At 47.0% G+C, this 16,571-nt stretch overlaps 2 protein-coding genes across 2 annotated transcripts; one reads left to right on the forward strand and one right to left on the reverse strand.

Annotated features, from left to right (window-relative positions):
• Window positions 1-869: 869 nt before the first annotated feature.
• On the forward strand, window positions 870-5,071 carry LOC121539439 (BEN domain-containing protein 3-like). Its single transcript, XM_041847939.2, has 4 exons — window positions 870-961; window positions 1,809-1,863; window positions 2,012-2,208; window positions 2,402-5,071. The coding sequence occupies exons 2-4, from the start codon at window positions 1,812-1,814 to the stop codon at window positions 4,649-4,651; spliced, it is 2,499 nt and encodes an 832-aa protein (XP_041703873.1). The 5' UTR covers window positions 870-961; window positions 1,809-1,811; the 3' UTR covers window positions 4,652-5,071.
• Window positions 5,072-5,166: 95 nt separating this feature from the next.
• On the reverse strand, window positions 5,167-8,852 carry LOC121539440 (mitochondrial transcription rescue factor 1-like). Its single transcript, XM_041847940.1, has 4 exons — window positions 8,756-8,852; window positions 7,748-8,201; window positions 7,403-7,475; window positions 5,167-5,660 (listed from the first exon to the last, which is right to left on the reverse strand). The coding sequence occupies exons 2-4, from the start codon at window positions 8,179-8,181 to the stop codon at window positions 5,478-5,480; spliced, it is 690 nt and encodes a 229-aa protein (XP_041703874.1). The 5' UTR covers window positions 8,182-8,201; window positions 8,756-8,852; the 3' UTR covers window positions 5,167-5,477.
• Between the last annotated feature and the right edge of the window lie 7,719 nt (window positions 8,853-16,571).

Consider the following 16,571-nt stretch of genomic DNA (forward strand, 5'->3'; position numbering starts at 1 on the left):
TATCACAGTGCCATCCGTTTTGTCTCCAAAGCCCCATACACTACCCACCACTGTGACCTGTACGCTCTTGTTGGCTGGTCCTCACTACATGTTCGTCGTCAAACCCACTGGCTCCAGGCCATCTATAAATCACTGCTAGGCAAATCCCCGCCTTATCTTAGCTCATTGGTCACCATAGCAGCACCCACCCGTAGTCTGCGCTCCAGCAGGTATATCTCACTGGTCATTCCCAAAGCCAACACCTCCTTTGGCCGCCATTCCTTCCAGTTCTCTGCTGCCAATGACTGGAACGAATTGCAAAAATCTCTGAAGCTGGAGACTCTTATCTCCCTCAATAACTTTAAGCATCAGTTGTCAGAGCACCTTACCGATCACTGCACCTGTACACAGCCCATCTGAAATTAGCCCACCCAACTACCTCATCCCTATATTGTTATTTATTTTGCTCTTTTGCACATAATCTATTGCACATCTAGCATTCCAGTGTTAATACTATTGTAATTATTCTGCACTATAGCCTATTTATTGCCTTACCTCCATAACTTGCTTCATTTGCACACACTGTATATATATTTTCTGTTGTATTTCTGACTTTATGTTTTTTACCCCATATGTAACTCTGTGTTGTTTTTTATTGCACTACTTTGCTTTATCTTGGCCAGGTCGCAGTTGTAAATGAGAACCTGTTCTCAACTGGCTTACCTGGTTAAATAAAGGTGAAATAAAAAAAATAAAAAAAAACACGGCCACACAAGACACATCCACAGCTGTGCGGAAATGACACAGCAGGCGCGCGCCCCGACACGTCACGCGAGACGACACAGACCCCCAAAAAAAATAAAATAAAATAAATAAATAGAGGAGAAACACGAACAACAGTGTGTGAAATTCCCACGGAATTCGTGGCAGATATGTTAACCACGTCATCAATTTCTGCAAAGGACTACATTAAATCGTAAAGGTGAGTTCGCGCTAAAGCATCTGTGTTTATATTTTTTACAATTCCACGTAGAGTGGGAAAAACTCGTCCAATACACTGCCGCGTCACTAGATAAATATCCCTTTAAAACAATGATAAGCTAGGTTTAATGCGAAGTATAAATATATATATATATTCTGTGTATTCAAATACATCTCATGGCGTTTTTTAATTGCCACGAAAGGCTGAAGTTTTTATTGACAGTGGGAAAAGCAAAACAGTTAGTTGTGTGTGTACTCATGTTTTGGTTCATGGTCTTCTAGTGTAGAAGAATGAGGAAGTGGATGTGACAGGGGGCTTGTGAGACAAGTCATATAAAGCCTCTTGCATCACTACAGAGAACACAACTCACCCACTGTTAGCAATTAAACAATAGAGCACAAGTTAGTGTCTTATATTTTATTGTAAAATTAACGTAGCTTACTTCGACGCTGTCCAATATTGTCCTTAAATAAACATGAGCCCAAGCAGCTGATCAAATAGCACGGGTTCAGAATATCATCCATGTATGCCTATGAACATACTGTAGAAAGCAGGTGCGGTAGACAAGGGCCTGATTGATTACAACAATATAACATCAAATGCTTTACTTTTCTATGGAACAACAGTCACAATTGTTGTTGAAGCGTAGAATGGGACTTTTAATATGAAAGATGAAGTCTCCAACAAAATAACACAATTAGGACAATGCAATCAATGTAATGTGCCTATTTAGAGAAATTACAACAGTCAAGGTTACTTACCAGTGCAGTGACATTGGAATTCTGAAAATGGCATAAACAGTGATGTTGCAGGTTTTATTTATTTTGATTCTATTGTTTTACTATAGGATATGAATACCTCTGACCATGGGGAAAACTCAGATGGCGAAATGCTTGAGAGAGGTAAGTACAAACCATTTAATATTCCACTGTTATTGCAACTATTCACTTCCAAACTGTTTGGATTTAGCAACAGCTAAAGTGGGGAAATCTAATCAAGCTGTATATTGGAAATAACATAACATTGATTTGAAATGTTTGTTTTCTGCAGAGCGAGAACCCATTCAAGACATCAAGACAGAGACAGATGAATGTACTATTAGTGAGAAAACTGAAGGACCCCGAAGATGGTACCTTGGAACTAGTGAGGCCACCAGGAAACGTACTGCCAAGGACATGGGCTGTGACGCTCACAATTCTGAATTGCAGCGGTCTACCAGCAGCAAAAGAGTCAGGGTCTCTAGTGAGGTAAATTAATGAAATGGCTTAATCAATGATTATGGCTAACTGAACTTGGTAAATAGACAAATGTCATCAAATAGACATAGGCCTATCTATTTATTTAGCTTGCTTATTCCAGTTTTTATTTACATGACATTGAAAAGACAAATAGTTTTTTTATTTGAGATAAGAAATGCATGTTGTTGTTGTCTCTGTGTAGGCAGGCCGGCGCTTGCTGAGGAGATTGTCTGAAGAGTCCACGAGGCCTCAACCCCTCTGCCTGACATCTGCGGAGAAGGACCCTGCCCAGGAGAAGACTATAGCCTCTTACAGGAAGCCTCTCTACAGCATCTCTCACAGAATCACAGAGAAGAAGCACACATCAAGCCTGGACCAGCAGGCTCAGCATGAGGGAGGAGTGCGGCTAAGCTATAGCAATCTCTTATCCCCTCAACTGGTCAATACAGGGGAGCACAGCCAAAGTGAACCCCTCTCTGCCCTGGGGACGGCAGGGTCCATGTCTTCAACAGACTCTAATCTATACTCCCTCATCGAGAATATGTTTTTCATCCTCAATACGCTCAACTCAAGCATGACCCAACTGCACAGCAAGGTGGATCTACTTTCCCTGGAAGTCACTCGCATCAAAAAACAGATCAAACCCTCAGAGATGGCAACTGAGTTCCAGCCTCCGCCAGAATACCTGTTGACAAGTGAGGAGCTGAGTCAACTGATGGAGCAGACATCAAATGCTGGGGAGTTGGGTTGTCGACTGCTAGTACACCTCTTCCCAGAACTTTTTAAAGCCAAGGAGTGCACTCCTGGTAGTATTGCCAACAAGAGAACATTGGATTCCCTACAGCTGCAGCTAATACGCAACTATGTGAAGGTGTGTTTTCCTCTGGTAAAGAACAACAACATTTGGCAGGATGAATGCCTATTACAGATTAATAACTTCTTTAACCGCTTCTGGGCTCAGAAGGATATGGAGAGCGGGCCACAGTCATGTGGTAGACACACTATTATAGGCTTGGGTTTAAAAGCTGAGCGGAACCAGCCCTGCCATTTTATAAATGAGGGGCAAGAAGTGCACCTTGAGTTACACTCCAATAGTGACCACACCAACAATAAAGTAGTAGTGCCAGACCTTGTGTTTGACACTCAGGAGCTTGGAGAGGATCTTGATGAGCTCTCCTCCCCTGAAGATTTTATGTTTCTTGTAAACAGACTTTTCCCAGAGGTTTTTGAGCAGGGGAAATTGCCAGAGGGTAGTGTGGGAAAGATGATCCTGGACTCGGACAGGATAGAGATTATCCGTAAATACATGGAAGCAAATTTTCCTGACGTCCCAGAGGATAGTTGGCTGCAGGTGTGTGTGCAGCGCATAGAAGATGCAATAGAGGGTTATCACAGTAACGGCAATGGCAGTGAGCCTGAGAACATGAATGATGAGAGCTATGACTCCACAGGCCTCCCTGATGATGTCTCTATCATCAAGATCAGTGACTTGTGTGACTACGAGAGACCAGGTCGTAGGTCAAAAAAGTCCTTGCTTGTGCCAGTCGATTTTGAACAACTTGAGATCCCCCTACCAGATCTGAGTGTGCCTCAAGAGTATCTGCTCTCTAGGGAGCAACTGAGGAACAACTATGAATGTAGCTTGTCAATTGGGAACTTTGCCTCTCGCCTCTTAGTACTTATTTTCCCTGAGCTCTTCACCTACGAGAACACACGGAAGCATTACAACTGTAGTGGCTCTCTCGGGAAGAAGCAGCTTGATCCTGTACGGGTCAACCTTATTCGCCACTACGTACAGCTACTATATCCACAGGCCAAGAATGACAGAGTGTGGACCCTGGAATTTGTGGGTAAACTGGACGAGCTGTGCAGGCGACGAGACACGGAACAACGGCGGTCATACCAGCAGCAACCCAAAGTCTATGCTCCTGAGTTGGAGCAAGAGCCTGTGGACTTTGTGGCTGCTTGCCAAGTGAACCAGCTCAAAACAGAGCACTTGAAAGAGGACTTTGAGATCCCTCCACTACCCCCTGAAAAAAGTAGCAAAGACTTCTGCATGATCCCCCTGGAGGAATTGACGGTGTCGATTCCAGACTTCACAGTGCCTTTGGTCTACTTGCTCTCAGACACTGAGGTGCGAGAGATTGTCCAGCAGAGCCTTTCTGTGGGAAACTTTGCCGCCCGCCTACTGGTGCGCCTCTTCCCTGAGCTCTTCACTCAGGAGAACCTGCGGCTTCAGTATAACCACTCGGGCGCCTGCAATAAGAAGCAGCTGGATCCTGTGCGTCTCAGGCTCATCCGCCACTATGTAGAAGCCGTGTACCCAGTTGAGAAGATGGAGGAGGTCTGGCATTATGAATGTGTGCCAAGCATAGATGAGCGATGCCGGCGGCCCAACCGCAAGAAGTGTGACATACTGAAGAAGGCCAAGAGATCAAATACTGTGTCCTAGTAGCAAAGCTGAAGGCAACACTTTATTTTTTATTCTAAATATTTGCACAAGTACATAAGCTGAATAGCATAGTGGAGTCTTTGCACACTGTCCTGTGTAGGATAAGGCCAACTTGTAAAGGCTTTTCATTAGTACTCTTAATTAATGTATTTGTAATATTGAACTACAGTATTAGACAGTTTAGTTTTTCATCATCTGCTTGTTTGAGATTATAGACTAAGTTTATGTATACACCAAAACAATACTGTTGTAGCTAATCTAACTTACCCTGTATATAAGATGTTGTACCCTTAAAAAGAATACCCATGTAAATATTACAAACACAGTAGATCACAGGCAAAGATGGGTACAAATTGTGATCATTTTTTCTATCGCATATTTGTTGTCGCATTGTGTCACCACTGGTCTTTTATAACAATGTTATGTTATACCTTCTTATAGAAGTTTGTACTATAAATCTGTATTAAACCATGGCAACAGATCATGTAATCCCATTTGTAATCAAATCAGTCGAATTCAGCATTTCACTTTATTAGCATTTAGCACTCCATAATACTTATCCCACATATATCCCCTTGCATCCGATTCAAACCATGACTATCCATTTCATAGTTACATAGTAATACTTGGAGAATGAGTGTTATTAACATTTGTTCATAGAAAATTGTGTCAAGGCCATTTGAAACCAGATAAGCCAATGATGATACATACCAAGAAGGCTATGTAAAAAAGAATTCACCATTTGATGTAACATCATGCATAGACGTAGATATTCCAATTCCCTTGTCAATGGGGAGCGGTATAGTCAGTATTGTACACTGAAAACTCATTGTTTAAAGGCATCCTGCTTAGGAAGTTCTAAGTTTTTCCAGCGCCTCAGAACAACTTTGGACCGGTCTCCATCCTTGGATTCACCCAATTCCTTCTTAATGATGACTCTCAAAAGCGTGACAGTGTCTGTTTCTTTGTTCTCTGACAATACCAGGTCCAAGGTGTCCCCAACTTTAACCTGAAGAGAGAACCAAAGATAGGTACAATTAAGAAACGTAGGGTTCGATTCAATCCGTATTGCTGAAGATCTGCGTTATAATATACTGAACAAAAATGTAAACGCAAAATGAAAAGTGTTGGTCCCATGTTTCATGAGCTGAAATAAAAGATCCCAGAAATGTTCCATACGCACAAAACGCTTATCTCAAATTGACCACAAATTTGTTTACATTCCTGTTAGTGACCATTTCTCCTTTGCCAAGATAATCCAGCCACCTGACAGGTGTGGCATATCAAGAAGCTGATTAAACAGCATGATCATTACACAGGTGCACCTTGTGCTGGGGACAATAAAAGGCCACTCTAAAATGTGCAGTTGTCACAACATAATACCACAGATGTCAAAAGTTAAGGGAGCGTGCAATTGGCATGCTGACTGCAGGAATGTCCACCAGAGCTGTTGCCAGAGAAGTGAATGTTAATTTCTCTACCATAAGCCACCTCCAACGCCATTTTAGAGAATTTGGCAGTACATTCAACCGGCCTCACAACCATAGACCACGTGTAACCACACCAGGCCGGGATCGTCTGAGGGGGTGCCGAGGAGAATTTCTGTCTGTAATAAAGCCCTTTTGTGTGGAAAAACGAAAGTCTGATTGGCTGGGCCTGTCTCCTAAGTGGGTGGGCCTATGCCCTCCCAGGCCCACCTATGGCTGCGCCCTTGCCTAGTCATGTGAAATTAATATATTAGGGCCTAATTTATTTATTTCAATTGACTGATTTCCTTTTATGAACTGTAATGGGTAAAATCTTTGAAATTGTTGCACGTTGCATTTTTTTGTTTGTTTAGTATATATTTAGTTTATATAGTGCTTTTCATACATTTACATTTTTTTTTTTTTTACATTTTTAGTCATTTAGCAGACGCTCTTATCCAGAGCGACTTACAGTTAGTGACTACATTTTTAAAAAATATACTGGTCCCCCGTGGGAATCGAACCCACAACCCTGGCGTTGCAAACGCCATGCTCTATCAACTGAGCTACATCCCTGCCGGCCATTCCCTCCCCTACCCTGGACGACGCTGGGCCAATTGTGCACCGCCCATGAGTCTCCCGGTCGCGGCCGGCTGCGACAGAGCCTGGATTCGAACCAGGATCTCTAGTGGCACAGTTAGCACTGCGATGCAGTGCCTTAGAACACTGCGCCACAAAGTCGCTTTAAAAAACAAACAAAAACAAATTCAGGGAGCTGGCAGTTCATGGGAGATGGTCTTCTACAGCTGGATGATGATGCAGTTCAGTAAAGGAGTAGATGGTACGGCCAGGGAGGGAGAAACAATCAGACAGGCAGGCCCGGAGCTGTTCATTAGGCACCTAGGTCTCTGAGGTTCACAGCTACTCCTCCTCTGTAGGTAGGCTGGAACAGATCCACCATGAAAAGTGTAACACCCATCTGGGTGATGCTTCGGCTGCTATTACAAGCACGTTTTAAATATTACGGTTATTTACCACGAATGCAGTCTCCGAATGCGGAAACATTGCCTTTAAATTTCAGTTGCGCTATAGTGCGGATCTTCAGTGCTACGGATTGAATCGAGCCCTTAGACTTTTCCCTGACAATCCAGAGCAAGGCAGGGTGTTGGTTGGACTGCTCTACCACTTCAGTTCGCGGGGGGTGGGTTTGGATCCTAACAGTCTTGTAAGATGTTGAAGGTTGGCATAAATATTGTTTATTTTACTAGGCACAAAAGTAACTCACCGATTTACTTTTCTTGATCAGTTTCTGTCCATTTAGCCAAAGCTTGTTGCCATAGAAAGCATCCTCCACTTTGCTGAAATAAAGACAAAAAAAATCAGTTGGCCACTTAGGATAAGACCATAGACTTTTAAGTAATTCCACTCCATATCAATCAAATAATTTGACCTAATCTCTTCATTAAAGCTTTCAGGAGAGAGGTGCTCAAAATCGACCCATTTGGATCCCCTCAAATTGTTGCCAATATTGATGCCAAATATTAATGATACCATTACCCAACCCTCTTGTTTTTTTATCTCCTTGAGTGCATCCATTTGAAAACAAAGGCATAACTCTGTAACAACTCACTTGCGTGCTATGTCAAGGCCAGCTTTCATGATAACATCATATCGAAAGGACTGCACATATTTCTCTATGTCTTTGTAGTCTTTGGGTACACTGGGGTCATCCTCAGGTTCATCCTCATAGTCACTGTCCTCCAGGTCCTTTTCCTTTTCGTCATCTTCTTCTTCTTCCTGTACAGCCGTTGCTCCTCCTTTCTTCTTGCTGCTTTTGAACCTCACCTGATGAAGAACCAACCTGCTCTTAGCTGTATTCCAGCGTGTAAGAAGCTTGTGTGTCCCAAGGGTCAGGGAGGAGGTGGAACCACACAGCTGGCGAGTGTGTAGTGTCCTTGGGCACCATTCTGTCCAATAAGGTCCCTGTCCAGGGTTCAGCAGCTTTCGGGTACTCAGCCTTCCCAACTGTCTCAGGGCCAGTGCCTGTATCAACAATCGCTGCATGCTGTAGCTCCTCCTTGTGACTTGAAAAAAGTAGACAGGCGTTTACAATACAGTTATAAAGAGCAGTCGATTGTGGATTTTTGGTACAACAAGCCTTTAGGAAATCAATAACCATATATGTAATATAGATTGGAAACATTGTTAACAGTTATGTTGGTGGCCCGCTATGGTAACGGTATGCTCACATTAAAGTGGGGGTGTTGCCATAAGAGCAGCATTCATTATGGTTGAATAGCTTTAGCGTTAGCTAACTAGTGCATAAGCTAACGTTACCTATTTCAACTAACGTTAACTAGTAGACATACAGTAGCTAGCTAGCTACAACATCACATTGTTTATATTATGCAGTGTACTCAACCTCTTCTCGTCCACAGCTAGCTAACTTAAGACTAGGTCTAAAAAATACTACTAATAATTGTTATCTTCAACCTAGGCTAAAGTGAGCTAACTTTGTAATGTGTCACATTAGTTTAGCTACCTAACTACAGACATAAGCAATAAAGCTAGTAGCTAATAAACATTGTTTCCCCTCAAGGTTACCGATTGTAGCTAAGCCCATTCATGTCGTCGTTACCTTAATTTTGCGATGAGTCTCCTTCATTCAGTTAGCTTGATAGCTAGCTATCTACTTAGAACATGACCCGTGTGAAGGCCAGCCACAGTAATATCACTTCCGCGTAAAGATAGACAATCCTTCAAATTAAAAGTCTGCTGTAAACGGTGAAAATGAATTGTGAAGGCAAAAAATATGGACAATTGGCCCCACTTGTTTAAAAAAATTCTATAAAAATAATAACGGAAAAGTGGTGCTATGAAGCCCCTAAATAAGATCTGGTGCAACCAATTACCTTCAGAAGTCACATATTTAGTTAAATAAAGTCCTATGTGCAATCTAAGTGTCACATGATCTGTCACATGATCTCAGTATATATACACCTGTTCTGAAAGGCCCCAGAGTCTGCAACACCACTAAGCAAGGGGCACCACCAAGCAAGCAGCACCATGAAGACCAAGGAGCTCTCGAAACAGGTAAATCAAATTATTAAAAAATGGAAAGAATATGTCACCACAACAAACCTGCCAAGAGAGGGCCGCCCACCAAAACTCACGGACCAGGCAAGGAGGGCATTAATCAGAGAGGCAACAAAGAGACCAAAGATAGCCCTGAAGGACCTGCAAAGCTCCACAGCGGAGATTGGAATATCTGTCCATAGGACCACTTTAAGCCGTACACTCCACAGAGCTGGGCTTTACGGAAGAGTGGCCAGAAAAAAGCCACTGCTTATAGAAAAGGCATGTGGGAGACTCCCCAAACATATGGAAGAAGGTACTCTGGTCAGCCTTTTTGGCCATCAAGGAAAACGCTATGTCTGGCGCAAACCCAACACCTCTCATCACCCCGAGAACACCATCCCCACAGTGAAGTATGGTGGTGGCAGCATCATGCTGTGGGGATGTTTTTCATCGGCAGGGACTGGGAAACTGGTCAGAATTGAAGGAATGATGGATGGCGCTAAATACATGGGAATTCTTGAGGGAAACCTGTTTCAGTCTTCCAGAGATTTGAGACTGGGACGGAGGTTCACCTTCCAGCAGGACAATGACCCTAAGCATACTGCTAAAGCAACACTCAAGTGGTTTAAGGGGAAACATTTAAATGTATTGGAATGGCCTAGTCAAAGCCCAGACCTCAATCCAATTGAGAATCTGTGGTATGACTTAAAGATTGCTGTACACCATCCAACTTGAAGGAGCTGGAGCAGTTTTGCCTTGAAGAATGGGCAAAAATCCCAGTGGCTAGATGTGCCATGCTTATAGAGACATAACCCAAGAGACTTGCAGCTGTAATTGCTGCAAAAGGTGGTTCTACAACATATTGACTTTGGGGGGTGGGGGTGGGGGGTGAATAGTTATGCACGCTCAAGTTTTCTGTTTTTTTTTTGGTATTATTTCTTGTTTGTTTCACAAGAAAAAATATTTTGCATCTTCAAAGTGGTAGGCATGTTGTGTAAATCAAATGATACAAACCCCCCCAAAATCAATTTTAATTCCAGGTTGTAAGGCAACAAAATGGAAAAATGCTAAGGGGGTTGAATACTTTCGCAAGCCACTGTATACATACAGTACATTACACACACACACACACACACACACACACACACACACACACACACACACACACACACACACACACACACACACACACACAGTGCCTTCGGAAAGTATTCAGACCCCTTGACCTTTTCCACATTTTGTTACGTTACAGCCTTATTCTAATTATTATTATTTTTTAATCAGCAATCTATACACAATACCCCATAATGACAAAGCGAAAACAGGTTTTTAGACATTTTTGCAAATGTATTAATAATAAAAAACCTAAATACCTTATTTGCAGAAGTATTCAGACCCTTTGCTATGAGACTCGAAATTGAGCTCAGGTCTATCCTGTTTCCATTGATCATCCTTGAGATGTTTCTACAACTTGATTGGAGTCCACCTGTGGTAAATTCTATTGATTGGACATGATTTGGAAAGGCACACACCTGTCTATTTAAGGTCCCACAGTTGACAGTGCATGTCAGAGCAAAATCCAAGCAATGAGGTCGAAGGAATTGTCCGTAGAGCTCCGAGACAGGATTGTGTCGACACACCAAGACAGTCGTGAAATGTAACGATCCCGGCTGTCTGAGTCGGGTCCTGGTCGTAATCTCCAGTTTCCCGAGGGTTCGGGAACGCTCCGGGGAGCGCTCTGGTTTCCGCACCTGCTTCCCATTAGCAATCTGCACACCTGGGCCTAATCAGCACCTTTCTTAGGCTCTGGCCCAACATCCAGTTCCTGCCGGATCGTTAGCCATGAACAGTAGGTGTTCTGTGTATCAGTTTAGAGCGTTCTAGCGTGAGTTTTGTTATTTTGTACTTTGTTGAGTTTTGTGTTCTTACCTCCGTTTTTGTTCCACCTGCAGTCCCACGTCCGGAACCTTCACCCCCACCTCTGCCTGATGGTCGGCGGCTGCCGAGCCATCACTGGACCCAGTACTGCACCCCCAACTACTCAACCACGCCGCCCGCTCTGTCCCTGGATTATACTGCACCTTTTGTCGTATCTAATAAACCCTCACCTTCGTTCAACTCTCCTTGTCCTGGTCTGCTTTTGGGTTCTGGCTGAGGGAACTGTGACAGAACGATCCGGCCAAATATGAACCCAGCGGACCTGGACTCTGTTCGCCATGCCATTACCCAGCAGGAGAAGATGTTGGGCCATCATAGCATGGTACTACAGGAGATCGCGTTGTCAGTTCGGAACCTTTCTACCGCCTGACGGAGGTCCAGAACCAACGCCAGTGTCCGGTGGAGGACTCACTACCGGTTTCACCCATCTCGCCTGCCGCTTCTGAAGTTGTGTCCCTCCGTGAGCCCAAGGTTCCGACGCCGGATAAATATGAGGGGAGCTGGGAAGATGCCGTTCCTTCCTTATGCAGTGTGGATTAGTGTTCGATCTACAGCCCTACTCTTATGCCACTGACAAGGCTAGGATAGCCTTTTTGATTGAGCTTGCTGCGTGGTCGAGCGCTGGAGTGGGCTTCAGCCGTTTGGGAACGACAGGATCCCTGCATGGCTTCATACCAGGGGTTCACGGCCGAGATGAGGAAGCTCTTCGACCATTCCGTCCGAGGGAGGGACGCAGCTAGGCGTCTGTTTTCTCTTCACCAAGGAACTACGCAGCGTGGCCGACTTCGTGATCGAGTTCAAGACGTTGGCTGTGGAGAGTGGGTGGAACGAGGAGTCTTTGCAAGCGGCCTTTTACCAGGGCCTGTCGGAGCAGCTCAAGGATGAGTTGATCTCCTATCCGGAGCCTAGTGACCTGGACAGCTTGGTAGCCTTGTCTATTCGGGTGGATAATCGAGTCCGAGAGCGAAGGAGGGAGAAGCAATGGGGTCCGTCCAATCGATCAGCTTCTCAGTTCCCAGTCGGATCGGGTGGTGGACCAGAACACGTCGATCATTCTCCACCACTAAGGATTAGTGGAGAGGACCTCTCCCCGATTCTGAACCCATGCAAGTGGGGCGGCACGGGTTAACCAAGGAGGAGCGTCAACATAGACGTAAGACCAACTGCTGCCTCTACTGTGGTCGCTCGGGACATTACATCTCCACTTGTTCCCGGCGGTCGTCAAACTGCCCGGCTCGCTAAAGTTGGGAGGACTTTTAGCGAGCCAGTTTCAACCTCTCAGTACCTCTGTCAGACCCCGCTTCCCGGCTACCCTTGTGAACAGGAATCAGAGCTTAGCGCTTAACGCTTTTATCGATTCAGGTGCCGATGGAAGCTTTCTTGATGCCGAAGTTGGTGGAACAGCTGGGGCTTTCAAGGAGCAATTGCCGGAAGCCATTGAAGCGACCACTCTGAACGGCAGTAGTCTGGCACGTATCACGATGAGGACTGAACCGGTTAAGATGCGGTTGTCGGGGAATCATTCGGAGATGATTTCATTTTTTCATTCTGCCGTCTTCCCATGTTCCTCTGGTCCTTGGATACCCCTGGCTGAAGGAACACAATCCCACGTTCGATTGGGCGACGGGCAAGGTAACGAAGTTGGAGCCTTGATTGTCATGCTAACTGTCTCAAGACTGCCTGCCCCCATTCGGTTCCCAGTCAGGTGATTGAGGCTAAACCCCCCAGATTTGTCCCTGGTTCCCGAGACATATCACGATTTGGGGAAGTTTTCAGTAAGCAGAAGGCTCTGTCACTTCCTCCCCCACCCGACCATATGATTGTGCCATCAACCTGGTTCCTGGAGCTGTCTACCCCAAGGGAAGGTTATACAGTATCTCCCGACCTGAACGTGAGGCGTTGGAGACCTACATCAAGGAGTCCCTAGCTGCTGGTCTCGTTCGTCCCTCGTCATCACCCCTGGGGGCAGGATTCTTCTTTGTGGGAAAGAAGGATGGCTCTCTTCGACCGTGTATTGATTATCGGGGTTGAATGACATCACGGTCAAGAACAAGTATCCCCCTGCCCTTGATGAGTTCTGCCTTCGACTCCTTACAGGGTGCTACGGTGTTCACCAAGCTAGACCTACGCAATGCGTATCACCTGGTCCGGATCAGAGAGGGGACGAGTGGTTGACGGGGTTTCAATACACCGATGGGTCGCTCGAGTATCAGGTGATGCCGTTTGGACTGACCAATGCTCCAGCGGTATTCCAGAGTATGGTGAACGACGTCCTGAGAGATATGATCGGTCTCTTCGTGTTTGTTTACCTGGATGACATTCTGATCTTCTCGAAGGAACCTTCCGACCACGTCCAGCATGTCCGGCAGGTTCTGCAGCGATTGTTGGAGAATCGTCTGTTCGTGAAGGCCGAGAAGTGCGAGTTTCACGCCCACACTACATCCTTTCTCGGGTACATCATCTCCAGGGGTGAGATTAGGATGGATCAGGAGAAGGTTAGAGCGGTTCTGGAATGGGTCCAGCCCGGTACGAGATTGCAACTCCAGAGATTTTTGGGGTTTGCGAATTTCTACCGCAGATTCATCCGGGATTACAGCCGTGTGGCCGCCCCGTTAACTGCCTTGACTTCCAGTATCAGGACCTTCAAGTGGAATCCGGAGGCGGATCGAGCGTTTCTGGATTTGAAGAGGCGATTCACCAACGCACCGATTCTCTCTCAACCGGACACGGCCCGTCAGTTCGTCGTTGAAGTGGACGCGTCTGATGTGGGAGTTGGCGCCATCCTGTCGCAGCGATGCTCCACGGACAGTAAACTCCATCCCTGCGCCTACTACTCTCGTCGCCTTTCGCCTGCAGAGAGGAATTACGATGTGGGTAACCGGGAGCTTCTCGCGGTGAAACTTGCCTTGGAGGAGTGGCGCCACTGGTTGGAGGGGGCGGAGCAACCGTTTATTGTCTGGACTGACCACAAGAATCTTGCTTACGTGCAATCGGCTAAACGTCTCAACTCCCGTCCAGGCCAGGTGGGCGTTGTTTTGGGACGATTCAAGTTTGCCCTGACGTTCCGACCTGGATCTAAGAACGGCAAGGCGGACGCCTTGTCCCGGATGTTCTCCAAGACGGAGGAGAGTGGGTCCAAGACCGAAACTATTCTCCCCCGGAACTGCGTCGTGGGAGCAGTGATGTGGAAGATTGAGGAGGAGGTGCTGGCGGCCCTTCGGACTCAGCCCGGTCCCGGTAACGGTCCACCCGGTCGGTTGTTTGTGCCTGAGTCGGTTCGTCCTGCTGTCCTCAAATGGTCCCACGCCAGCAAGATGGCTTGTCACCCCGGCGTGGCTCGGACTATGGCGTTTCTTCGCAGACGTTTTTTGGTGGCCTGCCATGGCCGAGGATACTCGGGGTTTTGTTGCTGCCTGTCCAGTGTGTGCGCAGAATAAGAGTACCAATCGGCCCAGCTCTGGACTACTTCACCCCCTTCCTATTCCCCGGCGTCCATGGTCGCATCTGGCCCTGGACTTCGTCACGGGGTTGCCCGCTTCTGAGGGGAACACGGTCGTTCTGACTATCGTGGACAGATTCAGCAAGTTCGCCCACTTTGTGCCTATTGCCAAGCTTCCCTCTGCCTCGGAGACGTCCGAGATCCTGGTTAGGGGAGGTTTTCAGGGTCCACGGTTTGCCCAGTGATATCGTTTCCGACCGTGGTCCTCAGTTTACCTCTGCTGTCTGGAAGTCCTTCTGTTTGGCCATTGGAGCTACAGTCAGTCTCACATCTGGTTTTCACCCCCAATCCAATGGTCAGGCGGAGAGAGCCAACCAGAAGATGGAATCCACGCTACGCTGTCTGGTCTCTTCCAACCCCACCTCCTGGGCCTCTCAGTTGCCTTGGGTTGAGTATGCCCACAATACTCTCCCTACATCTGCCACTGGGATGTCTCCCTTCCAGTGCCTGTATGGTTACCAACCTCCCCTGTTCCCTTCTCAGGAGAAGGAGCTCTCAGTGCCTTCTGTTCAGGCCCATATTCGGCGTTGCCACCGGACCTGGCATCGGGCCAGAAAGGCACTCCTTAGAGGTTCGGACCGGTATCAGCTCCAGGCGAATCGTCGCCGGATACCCGCTCCCACCTATACCATCGGAGATAGGGTTTGGTTGGCCACACGGGATCTTCCGTTACGGACTGAGTCTAGGAAGTTGTTACCGAAGTTTATTGGTCCGTTTGTGGTGGAGAAGGTGATCAATCCAGTGGCAGTGCGACTCAAACTACCGAGGACGCTCAGAGTCCATCCCACCTTTCATGTCTCCTGCCTCAAGCCTGTCTTCCTCAGTCCTCTGTTGCCTCCTCCGCCTCCTCCTCCTCCTCCTCGGATGATCGGAGGTGGTCCTGCCTACACGGTGCGTCGCATTATGGATTCCAGACGGCGGGGCCGGGGTTTCCAGTATCTCGTGGACTGGGAGGGGTATGGTCCTGAAGAGAGGAGTTGGATTCCGCGGCGACAGGTCCTAGATGCGGATCTCATCAGGGACTTTTACCGCCTCCATCCTGGCGCTCCGGGGAGTCCGCCCGGTGGCGTTCGTCGGAGGGGGGGTACTGTAACGATCCCGGCTGTCTGAGTCGGGTCCTGGTCGTAATCTCCAGTTTCCCGAGGGTTCGGGAACGCTCCGGGAGCGCTCTGGTTTCCGCACCTGCTTCCCATTAGCAATCTGCACACCTGGGCCTAATCAGCACCTTTCTTAGGCTCTGGCCCAACATCCAGTTCCTGCCGGATCGTTAGCCATGAACAGTAGGTGTTCTGTGTATCAGTTTAGAGCGTTCTAGCGTGAGTTTTGTTATTTTGTACTTTGTTGAGTTTTTGTGTTCTTACCTCCGTTTTTGTTCCACCTGCAGTCCCACGTCCGGAACCTTCACCCCACCTCTGCCTGATGGTCGGCGGCTGCCGAGCCATCACTGGACCCAGTACTGCACCCCCAACTACTCAACCACGCCGCCCGCTCTGTCCCTGGATTATACTGCACCTTTTGTCGTATCTAATAAACCCTCACCTTCGTTCAACTCTCCTTGTCCTGGTCTGCTTTTGGGTTCTGGCTGAGGGAACTGTGACATGAAAAGGGCACGACAAAGCCTATTCCCCCTCAGGAGACTGAAAAGATTTGGCATGGGTCCTCAGATCCTCAAAAAGTTATACAGCTGCACCATCGAGAGCATCCTGACTGGTTGCATCACCGCCTGGTATGGCAACTGCTCGGCCTCCAACCGCAAGGCACTACAGAGGGTAGTGTGTACAGCCCAGTACATCACTGGGGCCAAGCTTCCTGCCATCCAGGACCTCTATACCAGGCGGTGTCAGAGGAAGGCCCTAAAAATTGTCAAAGACGCCAGCTACCCTAGTCATAGACTGTTCTCTCTGCTACCGCACGGCAAGCGGTACCGGAGCGCCAAGTC

Source organism: Coregonus clupeaformis, chromosome 25, assembly GCF_020615455.1.
Source record: "Coregonus clupeaformis isolate EN_2021a chromosome 25, ASM2061545v1, whole genome shotgun sequence".
Classification (NCBI taxonomy): domain Eukaryota; kingdom Metazoa; phylum Chordata; class Actinopteri; order Salmoniformes; family Salmonidae; genus Coregonus; species Coregonus clupeaformis.

Coding starts and splice junctions, on each gene's coding strand:
- LOC121539440 (XM_041847940.1), bottom strand. CDS start 8,181: ATGCAGCGATTGTTGATACAGGCACTGGCCCTGAGACAGTTGGGAAGG. Junction 7,476..7,747: donor GGCCTTGACATAGCACGCAA/GTGAGTTGTTAC, acceptor TCTTTATTTCAG/CAAAGTGGAGGATGCTTTCT. Junction 5,661..7,402: donor TGATCAAGAAAAGTAAATCG/GTGAGTTACTTT, acceptor TTCTCTCTTCAG/GTTAAAGTTGGGGACACCTT.
- LOC121539439 (XM_041847939.2), top strand. CDS start 1,812: ATGAATACCTCTGACCATGGGGAAAACTCAGATGGCGAAATGCTTGAG. Junction 1,864..2,011: donor TGGCGAAATGCTTGAGAGAG/GTAAGTACAAAC, acceptor TGTTTTCTGCAG/AGCGAGAACCCATTCAAGAC. Junction 2,209..2,401: donor GAGTCAGGGTCTCTAGTGAG/GTAAATTAATGA, acceptor GTCTCTGTGTAG/GCAGGCCGGCGCTTGCTGAG.